The sequence below is a fragment of the Theobroma umbraticum genome, unplaced genomic scaffold (assembly GCF_002168275.2).
Source record: "Theobroma umbraticum cultivar Fairchild unplaced genomic scaffold, ASM216827v3 scaffold_30.0, whole genome shotgun sequence".
Classification (NCBI taxonomy): Eukaryota; Viridiplantae; Streptophyta; class Magnoliopsida; order Malvales; family Malvaceae; genus Theobroma; species Theobroma umbraticum.
The window spans coordinates 84,434-96,570 of NW_018397254.1; the positions used below are offsets into that span (position 1 = coordinate 84,434).

General features: G+C 36.6%; 2 protein-coding genes and 1 long non-coding RNA gene across 4 annotated transcripts; 2 read left to right on the forward strand and 1 right to left on the reverse strand.

Moving 5' to 3' along the window:
* Positions 1-1,966: 1,966 nt before the first annotated feature.
* On the reverse strand, positions 1,967-5,421 carry LOC110418166 (RNA methyltransferase family protein). Its single transcript, XM_021430815.2, is given in 9 exon segments — positions 1,967-2,322; positions 2,439-2,697; positions 3,043-3,235; positions 3,869-4,114; positions 4,556-4,800; positions 4,803-4,844; positions 4,847-5,143; positions 5,146-5,190; positions 5,193-5,421. Coding segments are annotated over 7 exon segments (1,158 nt in total). The 5' UTR covers positions 5,344-5,421; the 3' UTR covers positions 1,967-2,322; positions 2,439-2,697; positions 3,043-3,103.
* LOC110418209 (uncharacterized) lies at positions 5,208-6,795 on the forward strand. Of its 2 annotated transcripts, none has more exons than XR_002445376.2 (3): positions 5,208-5,348; positions 5,498-5,965; positions 6,658-6,795. It is a non-coding gene; the product is annotated as an uncharacterized LOC110418209 (long non-coding RNA). The 2 variants fall into 2 exon arrangements; XR_002445378.2 differs by lacking the exon at positions 5,208-5,348 and adding an exon at positions 5,358-5,372.
* A 713-nt stretch (positions 6,796-7,508) lies between these two features.
* Positions 7,509-12,131, forward strand: FEI1 (Leucine-rich repeat protein kinase family protein). The gene is made up of 11 exons (XM_021430792.2): positions 7,509-7,573; positions 7,677-7,748; positions 8,227-8,298; positions 8,399-8,470; positions 8,591-8,662; positions 8,894-8,991; positions 9,184-9,351; positions 9,458-9,790; positions 10,031-10,276; positions 11,202-11,335; positions 11,885-12,131. The coding sequence occupies exons 2-11, from the start codon at positions 7,678-7,680 to the stop codon at positions 12,101-12,103; spliced, it is 1,485 nt and encodes a 494-aa protein (XP_021286467.1). The 5' UTR covers positions 7,509-7,573; position 7,677; the 3' UTR covers positions 12,104-12,131.
* The last annotated feature ends 6 nt before the right edge of the window (positions 12,132-12,137 follow it).

Below are 12,137 nucleotides of genomic sequence, written 5' to 3' on the forward strand. Positions count from 1 at the left end.
TTTTTTTTTTTTTTTTGAAAAGTGAATATAGATAGACGTTGCTGTTGAAATTATAATGGAATTACTTAATTATTCGATTGCTATATAAGATTAATAACAACAATAACAATGAATGTAAAGCACTAAATGGTATTCCTATTCCTATTAGTATCTGTTTGACTTGCTACACTACTGCAGTTGTATGTTAGCTAATACTATAGCATAGCTAACACACATTCAGCCTCTGAGGGTACTCTTGGATGAGGTTATTTAAGGAGCCTATCTCCTTGTCTCGGATAAAAATGCGACATTACTTTTAAGATATTTGAGGGTGTCAAACAGCTAATTCACAACCTAGAATACCTGATTACAAAGATGCATAGGAAAGTGATATCCATGCATTCTCTAACCTTACACCCCCATTCTTTGACATCCCACGTCTCTTCCTTTGGTATTTTTATCCGTATCTTTTGACTGAAATTTTCAAGGCAAAGAAAAACAAGATGCACGCTAGCTATTCAAGTGCTGCAAGTATATATCAGGTAATCCTAACTTTATTTCCTTAACGGAGTTCATAGACCTGATGGCCTTTTAGTGCTAGGAAAGAGATTTGCAAGTACTTATTGTATTTTCAACTTTCAGATTTATATTATGATCATGTGCATTTGTCATCTGTTACTAATTTTTTGCTTCGCGATGTAAATGATGTTGGCTTTCATTTGGTTGGTGCTTGTTTTGGTTTAGCTATTCTTTGAATTTAAAGGTTGGTACTTGGTATGGTGGTTCATCCACTGCAGATGGTCCAACAAACATATTTTAATTCAATCATATAACAGGCGGTGCATGTCCTACTCAAATTGTGATGATCGATGTCACATTGATGGTCATACTTTGCTGATTGCTATGCATAGACAGTTCTTATTTGCATTGTAAAACATGTGGCTGTAGGTTAAATTGGCATTAATTTTAATTCAAACTGCAGTAGACTTGCTTGCAAGTCATACTTGTTATATGTAACTTATTTTAGTACGATCTTGGAGTCCAAGGGCCTCAACTGCTAGGCATTTGAGTTGAGTCTTCATTTGCTGTTTCATATGATTGCATGCTTTTCTAATTTTGCATTTATCATATGCATAATATACTCTGAATTGGAATATATCATGGTTGTGTATGATAAGTTGCCTGTTTTTCCTTTTCTTCAACTTTTCCAACTCTCTTCTCCATGTGCCAGTTTGTTGTTTGAAGGATTTGATTCTTGTTGTTGGGGTGGCAGTTTGGGTCCTTGACATATTCTAGGTCCTCCTCTCTCTCACCTCCTTTCCTATAATATGCTAAAGTGGAGCTAACTTGTTCTTGTAGGTACAATTAGCAAATGCGAAACAGCTTGGTGATCATTACACCTCCAAACATCCAAAGGAAAAGCCTCCTGCTGAATCAAGTTGATTGCTTTCCCATGTAAAAATGCAAAAAGGAAAAAGGAAAAAAAAAATGCTTTTCCTGTGTGATTGCCGGACATTGTATGTTTAACTGTGTCTTATTCTAAAGCAACGAAAATGACTCTTACCTATTTGCCTTTCACTTTCAGTGATGTGACGAATTGTATGACACTAGGATGACAATAAAGCAGTTCTATCTATGAATTCATAATCGAATATGGATACACTGAACTTATGTGCATATGACGCTTGAGAAAATTTTGTAGAATAAGTATGATTTGAATGAAATTTTAAATTCCTTGTGCCATGGTGTCGATCAGCTTATCATATGTTTTATTGCAATAAAAAGCTCTATCTCACTTTTGTTAATTACTACTACTATGAATTGGAGTATTTTAGTAACAATGGGTAAATAATATTTGTCTATTTCATTTTTCTAATTTAACCAAAACGTTGATTGTCACTAAATTATCTTCAGTCATTTCTCTCTGATCAATGGTTTTTCTTTTGACTTTTGCGAAAACAAGAAGCTAGGAAAGCTTAAAGGGGAATAGCCATAGCCATACACTTGAAATTAATGAACAGTTTTGAGGAGAAAAGGAGGATAAAGAGAGAAACACGAAGCAGAGGGGGGAGAATAAAGAAGGACGAAACAATTGGCGTTCAAAAAATGCAAAAGCTACCACCACAATATAACCAAATTACATATCATACATGAAATTAAAAATAAAAGCCAAATGTTGCCTCCCATCACCTAGTCGGGTTGCTAGATTGATATTGTTTGTACCAAACCTGATATTTTGAGAATTGAGACATAAGGTCTCTGCTCATATACTGTACTAATGCCATTATCTCTCCTGAGATGTCCAAATGTCAGTTTCATGACTATGTTCACTACATGTTCCATCTGTAAAACAAATAATGGAAGAATATAAATAGTAACCTCAAAAAAAACAAAGTATAAAGGTCACTCATTAGCTACATTAGTACAACAAACACAATAGCAAGTGTTCAGTGAATCACCTAATCCAGTAATGACAAGCATATTTTGTTGACTTTTTTAATGTTCTTGTATCAATCCCCTCCTGTCCAGCTATATATGGCATTGGATGCTTACTACTTCCCTTCCCTTCATTAAAACTCCCGCTTGGTGGTAAATTAATTTTCGGTGTATGTTTCCACTTTCATTGAAGTTCTTGTCACAATAGATTTCTTCCAGTCTCCACCATCCTCTGTTATCAGGGATTAATCAGGGCTGAGAAAGTTAAACAGCTGTTCTTCCCTGTAACCATGCCATTTTAGAACAAGTCCTGTTAATTCAGAATACAGAACAAGAAATGCAAGGAAACTGAAAGAAAGAAAACTACATATTGAACTAAATTAGTGTACGATATGGTCTAATAATTGGTCTCAATAAGGTACTTATCCCTGGATGATTTTTGCATTCTAAATGAGCTTTAGAGAACAGAAGTAAGTGGCAATAGCTGGACAGGTACAATATTCAAACTCATGATATACCAATTTCAGAAATGCACTTTATCAAAACACAAGAAGGAATAAAATTATCAATAGAAAAGAACTCATAAATTTTTAACCAAAAATTAATGTATTAGCTGGAAATACTGACTTTTTTTCCTTGTTTCTGTTCTTGATGACCAGCAAACAGATGCATTTATTGATCATACCATTCATCGACGAAATCCCAGCACAAAACGTTGGATACCATCAAAATCGGATACTGGGTGAACATTGCAGAAGCTGCCTGACTTATCATTTTCAATATAGTTCACAAGAAACTCGCACTGCTTGTCTCCATTTGTCTGTACCAAGAGAATTAGAAAGAAGGAAAAGGCACCTCAATTCTAAATTGGTCTAGAAGAACAAGACTTACCAAAGCCGTAACAAAACAGAGACTCAGAAGAAGAAACAGTTTCTCTGAATTGCCAAGATTCAAATGTTGTGCTATAAGATTGTTATCAAAATATTATTAAATTTGTCTCTGTTACAATATATTACTGCATGAAGTTAGGCAATATCCTAAGAACCCTACTGCAGCAGGAACATGATTAAGGTGGAAAGTGGGAGCAACCAGATTTATGTTGGACACAAATCGAGTTAAAGTACTATCAGTACTAAATCATTAATAAATTGAATCAGTGAACTCCTAAAATATTTCATCTGTTTTTCCCCTTTCCCCTTCCTTATTCATGGGATATAACATGAGACATATGAATCATGTTCATAAAATGAATTTCTCTATATTAATATTCCGTTAACGTACAGAGCATAATGATGAAACCAACTATTCAACCTGCAAAGAGGAACAGTTGTGTGCTAAGGCATGTTCAAAGTGTGTAAGACCATGGACATAAGGTAATTACCAACAAAAAATCCAAAAAAGGAAAAAAAAATTAAATCAGAATGAAATGGTGGTATTGTTCAAGATATGATACCTCGAAAGCGAAAAATCCTCCAGGTTTCAACATGGAAGCAGCCCCATCAATAAGATGGAGAAGATCATTGGTTCCAGTAATACCACCATCTAATGCAAGTTTTGGTTCATGTTGACCAACTTCAGCTTGTAGGCCAGGGATATCACCACTTGGTATGTATGGTGGGTTACTCACAACACCAGCAAGTTTACCTTCAACATCTTTTAATGGTTCAAACCAAGATCCTTTCCTCACCTCAACCATATCCTGATTTGTAGACCGAAGGCCAGTTTCAAAATTGAACATCTCAGTATAGGCAAGAGGAGAAAGGACGAAAGGTGCAAAGGCAAGATGATGGAACTATGATTTGTTTATTTGGCCATAAAAAAGTAAACTTTCTTAAATAAGTTGCTATAACTTGTATAATCTTGCACAAGTCGTTCAAAACTAACTTATCTAGTCATTTGCTCATCATATATCTTGTTCTGCAACATAGAATTTCAGACTTCCCGTGTACAAGACTTATGCAAAATGTCATGGTACTTGGACAGGCACCTTTTTTTGGGTGTAATATCAAACTATTGCTATTGCTTTGTGCTAATGCAATTTTTGGGAGCATCTTCAGATTTCCATTTTGTGAATTAAATGGTTGAAAAATGAAAAGAGAGACGATAAATTTGGGTGATAAGATGAAATGAAGTGAGATACCTGTAGACCATATCTTTGCACATTAAAAGCGGCCACAGCAACTGCCACCGGACTTATATCAGTGGCAATCACTCTGCCATGAGCATGAGCATGAGTTGCTAAAGCCCTTGCAGTGGCAATAGCAATAGCACCGCTACCAGTCCCCAAATCAGCCCATAAACCGTGTACCAATTTTGGGGTAGTTTTCAACGCCACACGCTCCACTATATCAATAATCATTTCAGTTTCAGGCCTAGGAATCAGAACCCTTCTTGCACGCTCAACACCAAATCCCTCCAATGCTGGCACCTACAACGTACTGAAAGGGTCTCCTCTCTTCAATCCTCTGCCTCCAAGCACAATACAGCTCCTCCAAAGGCGCTCTTAGAGCAACACTTGTATCCACATTCTCATTGCTATCCGATTCCAGTAGAGATAGTATTCGTGGATGGTGTTGGAGTTCAAGTAAGTCTTGTAGAAGCCAGTTGAGCTCTCTGCGGAGGAGACTCGAATCGGGGCCATTGTCTAAGCGAACAAAAGAGGAGCCAACTGAGGACGCCAGGTTTTTGGCCCATCGATGCCATTTCTTCAGCTCGGAAAGAGACGCGAGAAGGAGGGTGGCCTTAGATAGACTGGAATTTTGGGTTTCACCCTACAGAGGATGATGATATTGATGATCTTGATTTTGAATTTGAATTTGGACAAAAATGTGAACTGGGTCTCATGAACTTTGCATAAACGCCACAGCACAGACCAGACACCCTTAGCTCCATCAATCTCTCATGTCTGAGTTGATTCCAAGCTATCATTTCGGGTATTATCCTTAAAAAGGGTTTAGGTTGTGATGCTGTCTATTATGCCTTGTGTTCTTGTCAGTTGCATTTACATGAAAGGTTTATTATGTTTTTTAAAAATTATATTTTGTTTCTGATATACATCTCATATAATTTTTGTGTAGTACAGTTACCGTAGCAAAAGCACCGTAGGCCGCGCTGAGACTGAGTGACTCACTTCGCTCTTCAGTTCATTAATCGGTTCTAGAAAGAAGGAAGCGTCGGTTGGCACGTACGGAAGGTCACAGTCGCACGTGGGAAACCACCTCGATCTCATTGGCTGAGGCCCGAGCTCAACTCACCCTTTTAATTCCAAGCATCTAATTCTCGCTCGCACACTGCCTTTCCTCAACGAAAACTACTCTCATCACCATCACATATTCACCTTTATTTTTTAGTTACTGTAATTAATAAATAAATGAAACAAATCTCCCAGTCCCAGTCGGTACTCTTTACTCATTGCTCATCCAAGAGGAAGAAGTGAGAAGAAGTGAATCATTTTTAGTTCTCCAATTTTTTGTTTTTTGTTTTTTGTTTTTTGTTGTTGTTCGTTTTCTCTTTGCAGCTCATTGGTCTGCAGATCGAATCGATCTCAAAGGTTTCTTCGATTTCTCCCTTTTCTTTCGATTTCCTTTTCCAAAATTTACCTTTTTTATGTTTAAGTTCAAGTTCCAGATTGACTAGTATTTGCTTTCTACGCTCCTATCTTCGCTTGCTTTTTAGCTCAATTTCTTTTACTTTATGTTGAGGGGCCGTATTTAGGAATCTCAATTTACTTTTTACTGCTTTGATTTGGACGAACTTTGTTTTAGGCCTTCCTTCTTTTTTATTTCCGGTTTATTTTTGTGAAATCTGTCACTGTATCAACCTCAGCGAGTGTAATTCTTTTCTTCTTTGAGCTCTCAAAAAATGCAGTTATCAATCAGTACAAATTTCAGAGGCAGTCAATTTAGTTTCAAATTCAGTGAAACCGGATGTAGTTGAGTTTTATTGGTTGCAGAAGTTGATTCTTAGATAATCAATTATTATATTTCTATTTAGTGGTGTGCAACTTTAAATTCGACAGATATGTCTGAAATGATTGGAGATTTGGAAATGAATTGCTTGTAAAGGGAAGTGCTAATCTCTTCCTAGTTTGTATAAGGAATGCAAATTTGGAAATGAGTTGCTTGTAAAGGTTCTTGGTTGCTATTTGCATTGGATTCAAGAATTTTGGTTTGCACAATAATCTTTCTGTTTCAGATTTCTTATCACATTTGTTTCTTATCTTGCTTCTCTCCTTCCTGCCAGGCATCATTTTCTGTCTTTTGTAGCTGCCATATGGCAACATAGACCAGATAACCATATGTTACAACAACGAGGCATTTTCGAGCTTGGTGTATCAGATGATTTGTAGCATCTATATTATGCTTGCTCAGTGCCATTATGGGCATCTGTCTGATGAAACGTCAATGGCCATGGCTGCTTCACGTTCTAGTCTATTTTATCCTAATAAACAGAATCAGAGCTATCAGTCCTGATGGTAGGTGATGTATACTATGTCATATCATACTAATCAAGCTAATGTTTCCTTTTCTTCCCTTCTTCTCTTACCATTTAAAAAAGGACCCCAAATGCTCTCCTTATATTGATTCTGATTTGGTTGGAATGCTCTGGTTAAACTTGTCTCACTTAGGAATTTTACATATCGAAAATTTCCACCTTTTTGATTGGTGAACATGTTTACTCCTTGCCTCTCTCTTTTATCCTTTTTTTTTCTGCACCATCTTTGCATTGTTGTTTAGATAATAACAGATTTTGGCTGGTTATAGAATCTCTAGCTAGCCAGCCATTAGTTATGTTTTTCATGGGAAACAAGGGTATCTGGTTATAGAATATGAAAATGGTTTTCCTGAAATGCAGGAGAGGCACTTCTAAGCTTCCGGATAGCAATTGTTAGTTCAGATGGTTTCCTTTCTCAGTGGAGACCAGAGGATCCTGATCCATGCAAATGGAAAGGGGTGACATGTGATAGTAAAACCAAGAGAGTGACGACTTTGTGAGTATTGAAGATAATATCCAAATCTTTCTTCCCTTTGACAACTTTGTTTGCGTGAAAATGACATGCATATTTTCTTTTCCCTCTGTCCTCCTCAGGAGCCTAACAATCATAAACTGATGGTCCTATATCACCTGACATTGGGAAGCTGGAGCATTTGAGGCTTTTGTATGTATTGCTGGGATTCTTGCTACTTCATAGTTGATGCATGATCTGTATTCGAACATAATTTATTGCAGTTGATGTTTTGTGTAATTTATATGTGGATCAGAATGCTTCATAACAACAACTTTTATGGGGCAATTCCTTCTGAGCTGGGTAATTGCACAGAGCTGCAGGGAATGTAAGTATTGCCGCAGATATGTGGGTTCAGTGATATTATGCTTCTTCTTGCTTGAAAAGTGAAATCAACCTTGGATGTTCTCAAATTAAATCTAGTCATTCTACAGATAAAGAGGGAAAAAAAACTGAAATCAACCTTTCTTTGCTTTTGATTACATGTTAATTTTATGCCGTTATCTCTAGCATTTCCTTGAGTGTAAGCAAAGTGGACTAATCTTTCTTATTTTGTCCTTAAAAACTCACTAATATTCTATGTACTGTTGGCTAAATGTTGCTTTGATATACTTGATAACTAAGGTTTTGTACTTATTTTTCTTTCTTTTTTGAAGGAATAGCATTGTGGTGTTTAACTAGTGTGTATGCAAATATGAATTATCTTTTTCTGTTGTCAAGTTTATGTAGACTTGGTATTGAAGAATTTATCATGAAATTACCTGTATTTATTATTTTATTATTCTGTAATATGTTCTCTTCTGCAGATACTTGCAGGGAAATTACTTAAGTGGATTAATCCCAAGTGAATTGGGAAACCTAACTTCACTTCGGAATCTGTAAGATGTTTCTCTTGCTAATAAATGTGAGCTAAAGTGGAAAAGTGACTTAAGTGTTTGGATTACTTAATGATGCTTACACTGTTTCAAAAATTTGCAGGGATATCTCAAGCAACTCTCTCAGTGGATCTATCCCTCCTTCACTTGGGAAGTTAGATAAGCTCGTTACGTTGTTAGTTCCCTTGCTTCAAATTTCTTAGTTTTGAAGGAGAGATGTTTTACCTAGTTGGTACTTTAGGAACATTTATTGAATGTAATCTCATATTTGATGATTGTTTTGAATTTCCTGAAGCAATGTGTCAAACAATTTTCTGGTAGGGCCTATACCATCACAAGGTGTATTCAGCATCTATACATTGAGCTCGTAAGTACAAGCTATTTTGGTATGCTGTGTTCAATATATCTCCCGTTATTTATATGCTATGTCAAGAAAAGTATCATTCACGAGGTGTCAAGTGTTACTCTTATACTTGATAACTTTGTTGTGCGCTTTTAGAATCTTCATCTTGCATTGGCCACTTCACCATGCAAACTCAAAAAAGATTGCTATACTATTATTATGCTAAATTAACAGTTTATCACTTTTTTTTGGCAGTTTTGTTGGAAATCGTGATTTATGTGGAAAGCAAATCAATGTGGCATGCAAAGATGACGGTGGAGGAGCTACAACAAATTCCCAATCTCCTACTTCAGGTAAGCTGCATACACTGGAATGTATACTCTCTGGCTGTTTGGTACTCATTTCAGTTTTAGCTATAGATATGAAGAATTTAAGTTTTTTCCACAAATTTTGAATTCCTGACAACTTTGTTGCCTTAATTCTTGGATCTTTTTCATTTTTTTGGAGGCAGCTCACTTTGGTTAGTATGTCATCTTCTTTTGTAGCTCAAAATCCAGCTGGGAAAAAGAAATACTCTGGAAGGCTTCTCATTAGTGCCTCAGCAACTGTGGGAGCACTGCTTTTGGTGGCACTTATGTGTTTTTGGGGTTGCTTCCTATATAAGAAGTTTGGTAAAAATGAGGGCAGAACTCTTGCCATGGATGTCAGTGGAGGTGTTCTTCCCAACTGATCTTCAATTTTGGAAAATCTAGCTGTATTCATTTTAATCTTTGCTCTCTAAGATTCAACATCTCTGTTCATGTGGTATTTTTGCTTCAGGGGCATCAATTGTTATGTTTCATGGAGACTTGCCATACACATCAAAAGACATCATAAAGAAATTGGAAACTTTGAATGAGGAACACGTTATAGGTACTGGGGGCTTTGGGACAGTATATAAGCTTGCAATGGATGATGGTAATGTTTTTGCTTTGAAACGAATTGTGAAGATGAATGAGGGATTCGATCGTTTTTTTGAGAGAGAGCTTGAAATTCTTGGAAGCATAAAACACCGATACCTAGTGAACTTGCGAGGATATTGTAATTCACCTACATCGAAGCTGTTAATTTATGATTTCTTGGCTGGTGGTAGTCTTGATGAAGCTCTTCATGGTGAGGCTCCTGTAACCAGTTTCATTCAAAAGCAGCACATGGCCTGGCATTAACTAAACCTTAAACTTTCAGAAAATCGAATTACATGGCATGTTTCATGGATAGACTGACTAAGCTTGAAATTAAACATATCTCTTTCTATGTTTTCACCGTTGGTTAGGACCATTTTAATTCTACTGATTTGTTGCGTGGGTTGATTTCATTCGGGGAGGTGATGATGTTTTATAATTCTTTTGACAGAACGATCTGAGCAGTTAGACTGGGAAGCACGCTTGAACATTATTATGGGGGCAGCAAAAGGACTGGCCTATTTACACCATGATTGTTCTCCTAGGATCATACACCGTGACATAAAGTCCAGCAACATTTTACTTGATAGCAACTTGGAGGCTCGAGTATCAGACTTTGGACTTGCCAAGCTATTAGAGGATGAAGAATCCCATATTACAACCATTGTTGCAGGAACTTTCGGTTATTTGGCGCCAGGTATGCATTTGAAATATTGACTTACTTACAATTATGGAGCCCTTGGCTCTCTTTATGAGAAGATTGGGAGATTATTTCTTATGATGTTTGACAATTCTGAATACCAAATCTGCCAGCTAAACATCTAGTGTATCTGGGAAACTTTTCACGAGTGTGTAAAGGAGCCAATCAGAAAGATTCACATTCCATGTGTGAAGAAACATTCACATTCACATTCCATGTGCTAACCCATGATCCTGTACATTAAACACTGTTGCGTGTTGAACCAAAAAAAAATATGTCCTTTATATATTTAAAACTATAGAATTTTTCATAAACTCTAATTGTTGATATCATATCATGGTGGAGCTCCTATCCGTGTTTTGAAAAATCACTTAATGATGTCATCGACTGGCTGACTGCACACTACCTTCTCCCTTGGCTTAAGAAAGCAAGATCCCTTTTTTTTTTTTTAATCTCTCTATATGGAGAACATCCCATACATACTTGCTTGGCCACTGGAAAGACTGAAACTTGAAAATGGAGGTAAGATTTATCTTGTTCTTCCTAAAATGGAGGACTGGGTAGAATTAAGTGCTGCCAAACAAGCTTTATGCCCTATGGCTTTGAGGCTTCCGCCTTACCTCACATTGCATTAACAGATTTGTCTTTGGAAACACTGCATTTTATTGAGAACCCATCGTGTATGATGTCTCTAAATTTGTGGCTAAGAATAAAAACTGCACATTTCTTGGCTTATAGCCTAGCCAATGGATAATTTTAGGCATACTGATCTGGTCAAGTATATATATATATATATATATAGTTATTTAGTTACTTTTATAGTTTGCAGTTAGGATCTTGTTTAAGTGGTTCAATGATATGTTGAAATGTAAGCATTTTGGATCCAATTGATCTTTGAGTCTGTTCATGCTGCCTTCAACAGAGTATATGGCAAGTGGGAGAGCAACTGAAAAGACAGATGTCTATAGTTTTGGGGTCTTGGTGCTCGAAGTCTTAAGTGGAAAGAGACCCACTGATGCATCTTTCATTGAAAAGGGCCTCAACATCGTTGGCTGGGTATGTCTTCACTTTTGTGAAATTTTATCAAGTAGGCTTAATATCTCCTTCCGTTAAAGAACTTCTGATTAAGCTATTAAAGCACATGTTTGAGATGTCTAAACATTTGACGGTGAACTAAAGGGTGAAAATCTGTTTTTACTTCTTCTTTCTAGACATTTTTAGGTTGTTGTGGCTTCTTTTTATTGTATTGCTTTGGCCATTTTTAATGAAGATAATGCAACAATTTGCAAGACCAAGATCCAAGGCAAGGTTTTAAACTTATCTAGCAAAAAAAGGGGGAAAAAATATTCATCTTTCAGGATAGTAATAATTTTAGATACCTAACTTGGAATTTTTGTTAGTAATTTATTCCATGGGTAAATGTTCTGTCAGCAAAAATAGACAGATATTTTGCTGTTCTAGATTGACAATTGATGCTTGCTCTTTAAGCAATTTCCACTATCAAAGATACAAATGACGTAATCCCATACAGATGGTTTTGCCATTTAAGAATATATACAAGCGTGTGTAGGTATTCATCTGACTGGTTTGTTCTCTTTTGTGCAGTTAAATTTCTTGATCACAGAGAATAGGCAACGAGAGATTGTAGATCCAAATTGTGACGGGGTGCAGGTGGAAAGCCTTGATGCCTTGCTCTCAGTTGCTATCCAGTGTGTTTCTTCAAGCCCAGAGGATCGACCCACCATGCACAGGGTGGTCCAGTTGCTTGAATCTGAAGTGATGACCCCATGCCCAAGTGATTTTTATGATTCCAATTCTGATTGAATCTGAAGCTGAAAGTGAAAGTGCATTTCTCTCT

Excerpts from the sequence above, each read along its gene's own strand:
- FEI1 (XM_021430792.2), top strand. The coding sequence starts at position 7,678 with ATGCTTCATAACAACAACTTTTATGGGGCAATTCCTTCTGAGCTGGGT. Across the intron at positions 8,299-8,398 it reads CTAACTTCACTTCGGAATCT|GGATATCTCAAGCAACTCTC; the intron begins GTAAGATGTTTC and ends AAAAATTTGCAG. Across the intron at positions 8,471-8,590 it reads TTAGATAAGCTCGTTACGTT|CAATGTGTCAAACAATTTTC; the intron begins GTTAGTTCCCTT and ends AATTTCCTGAAG.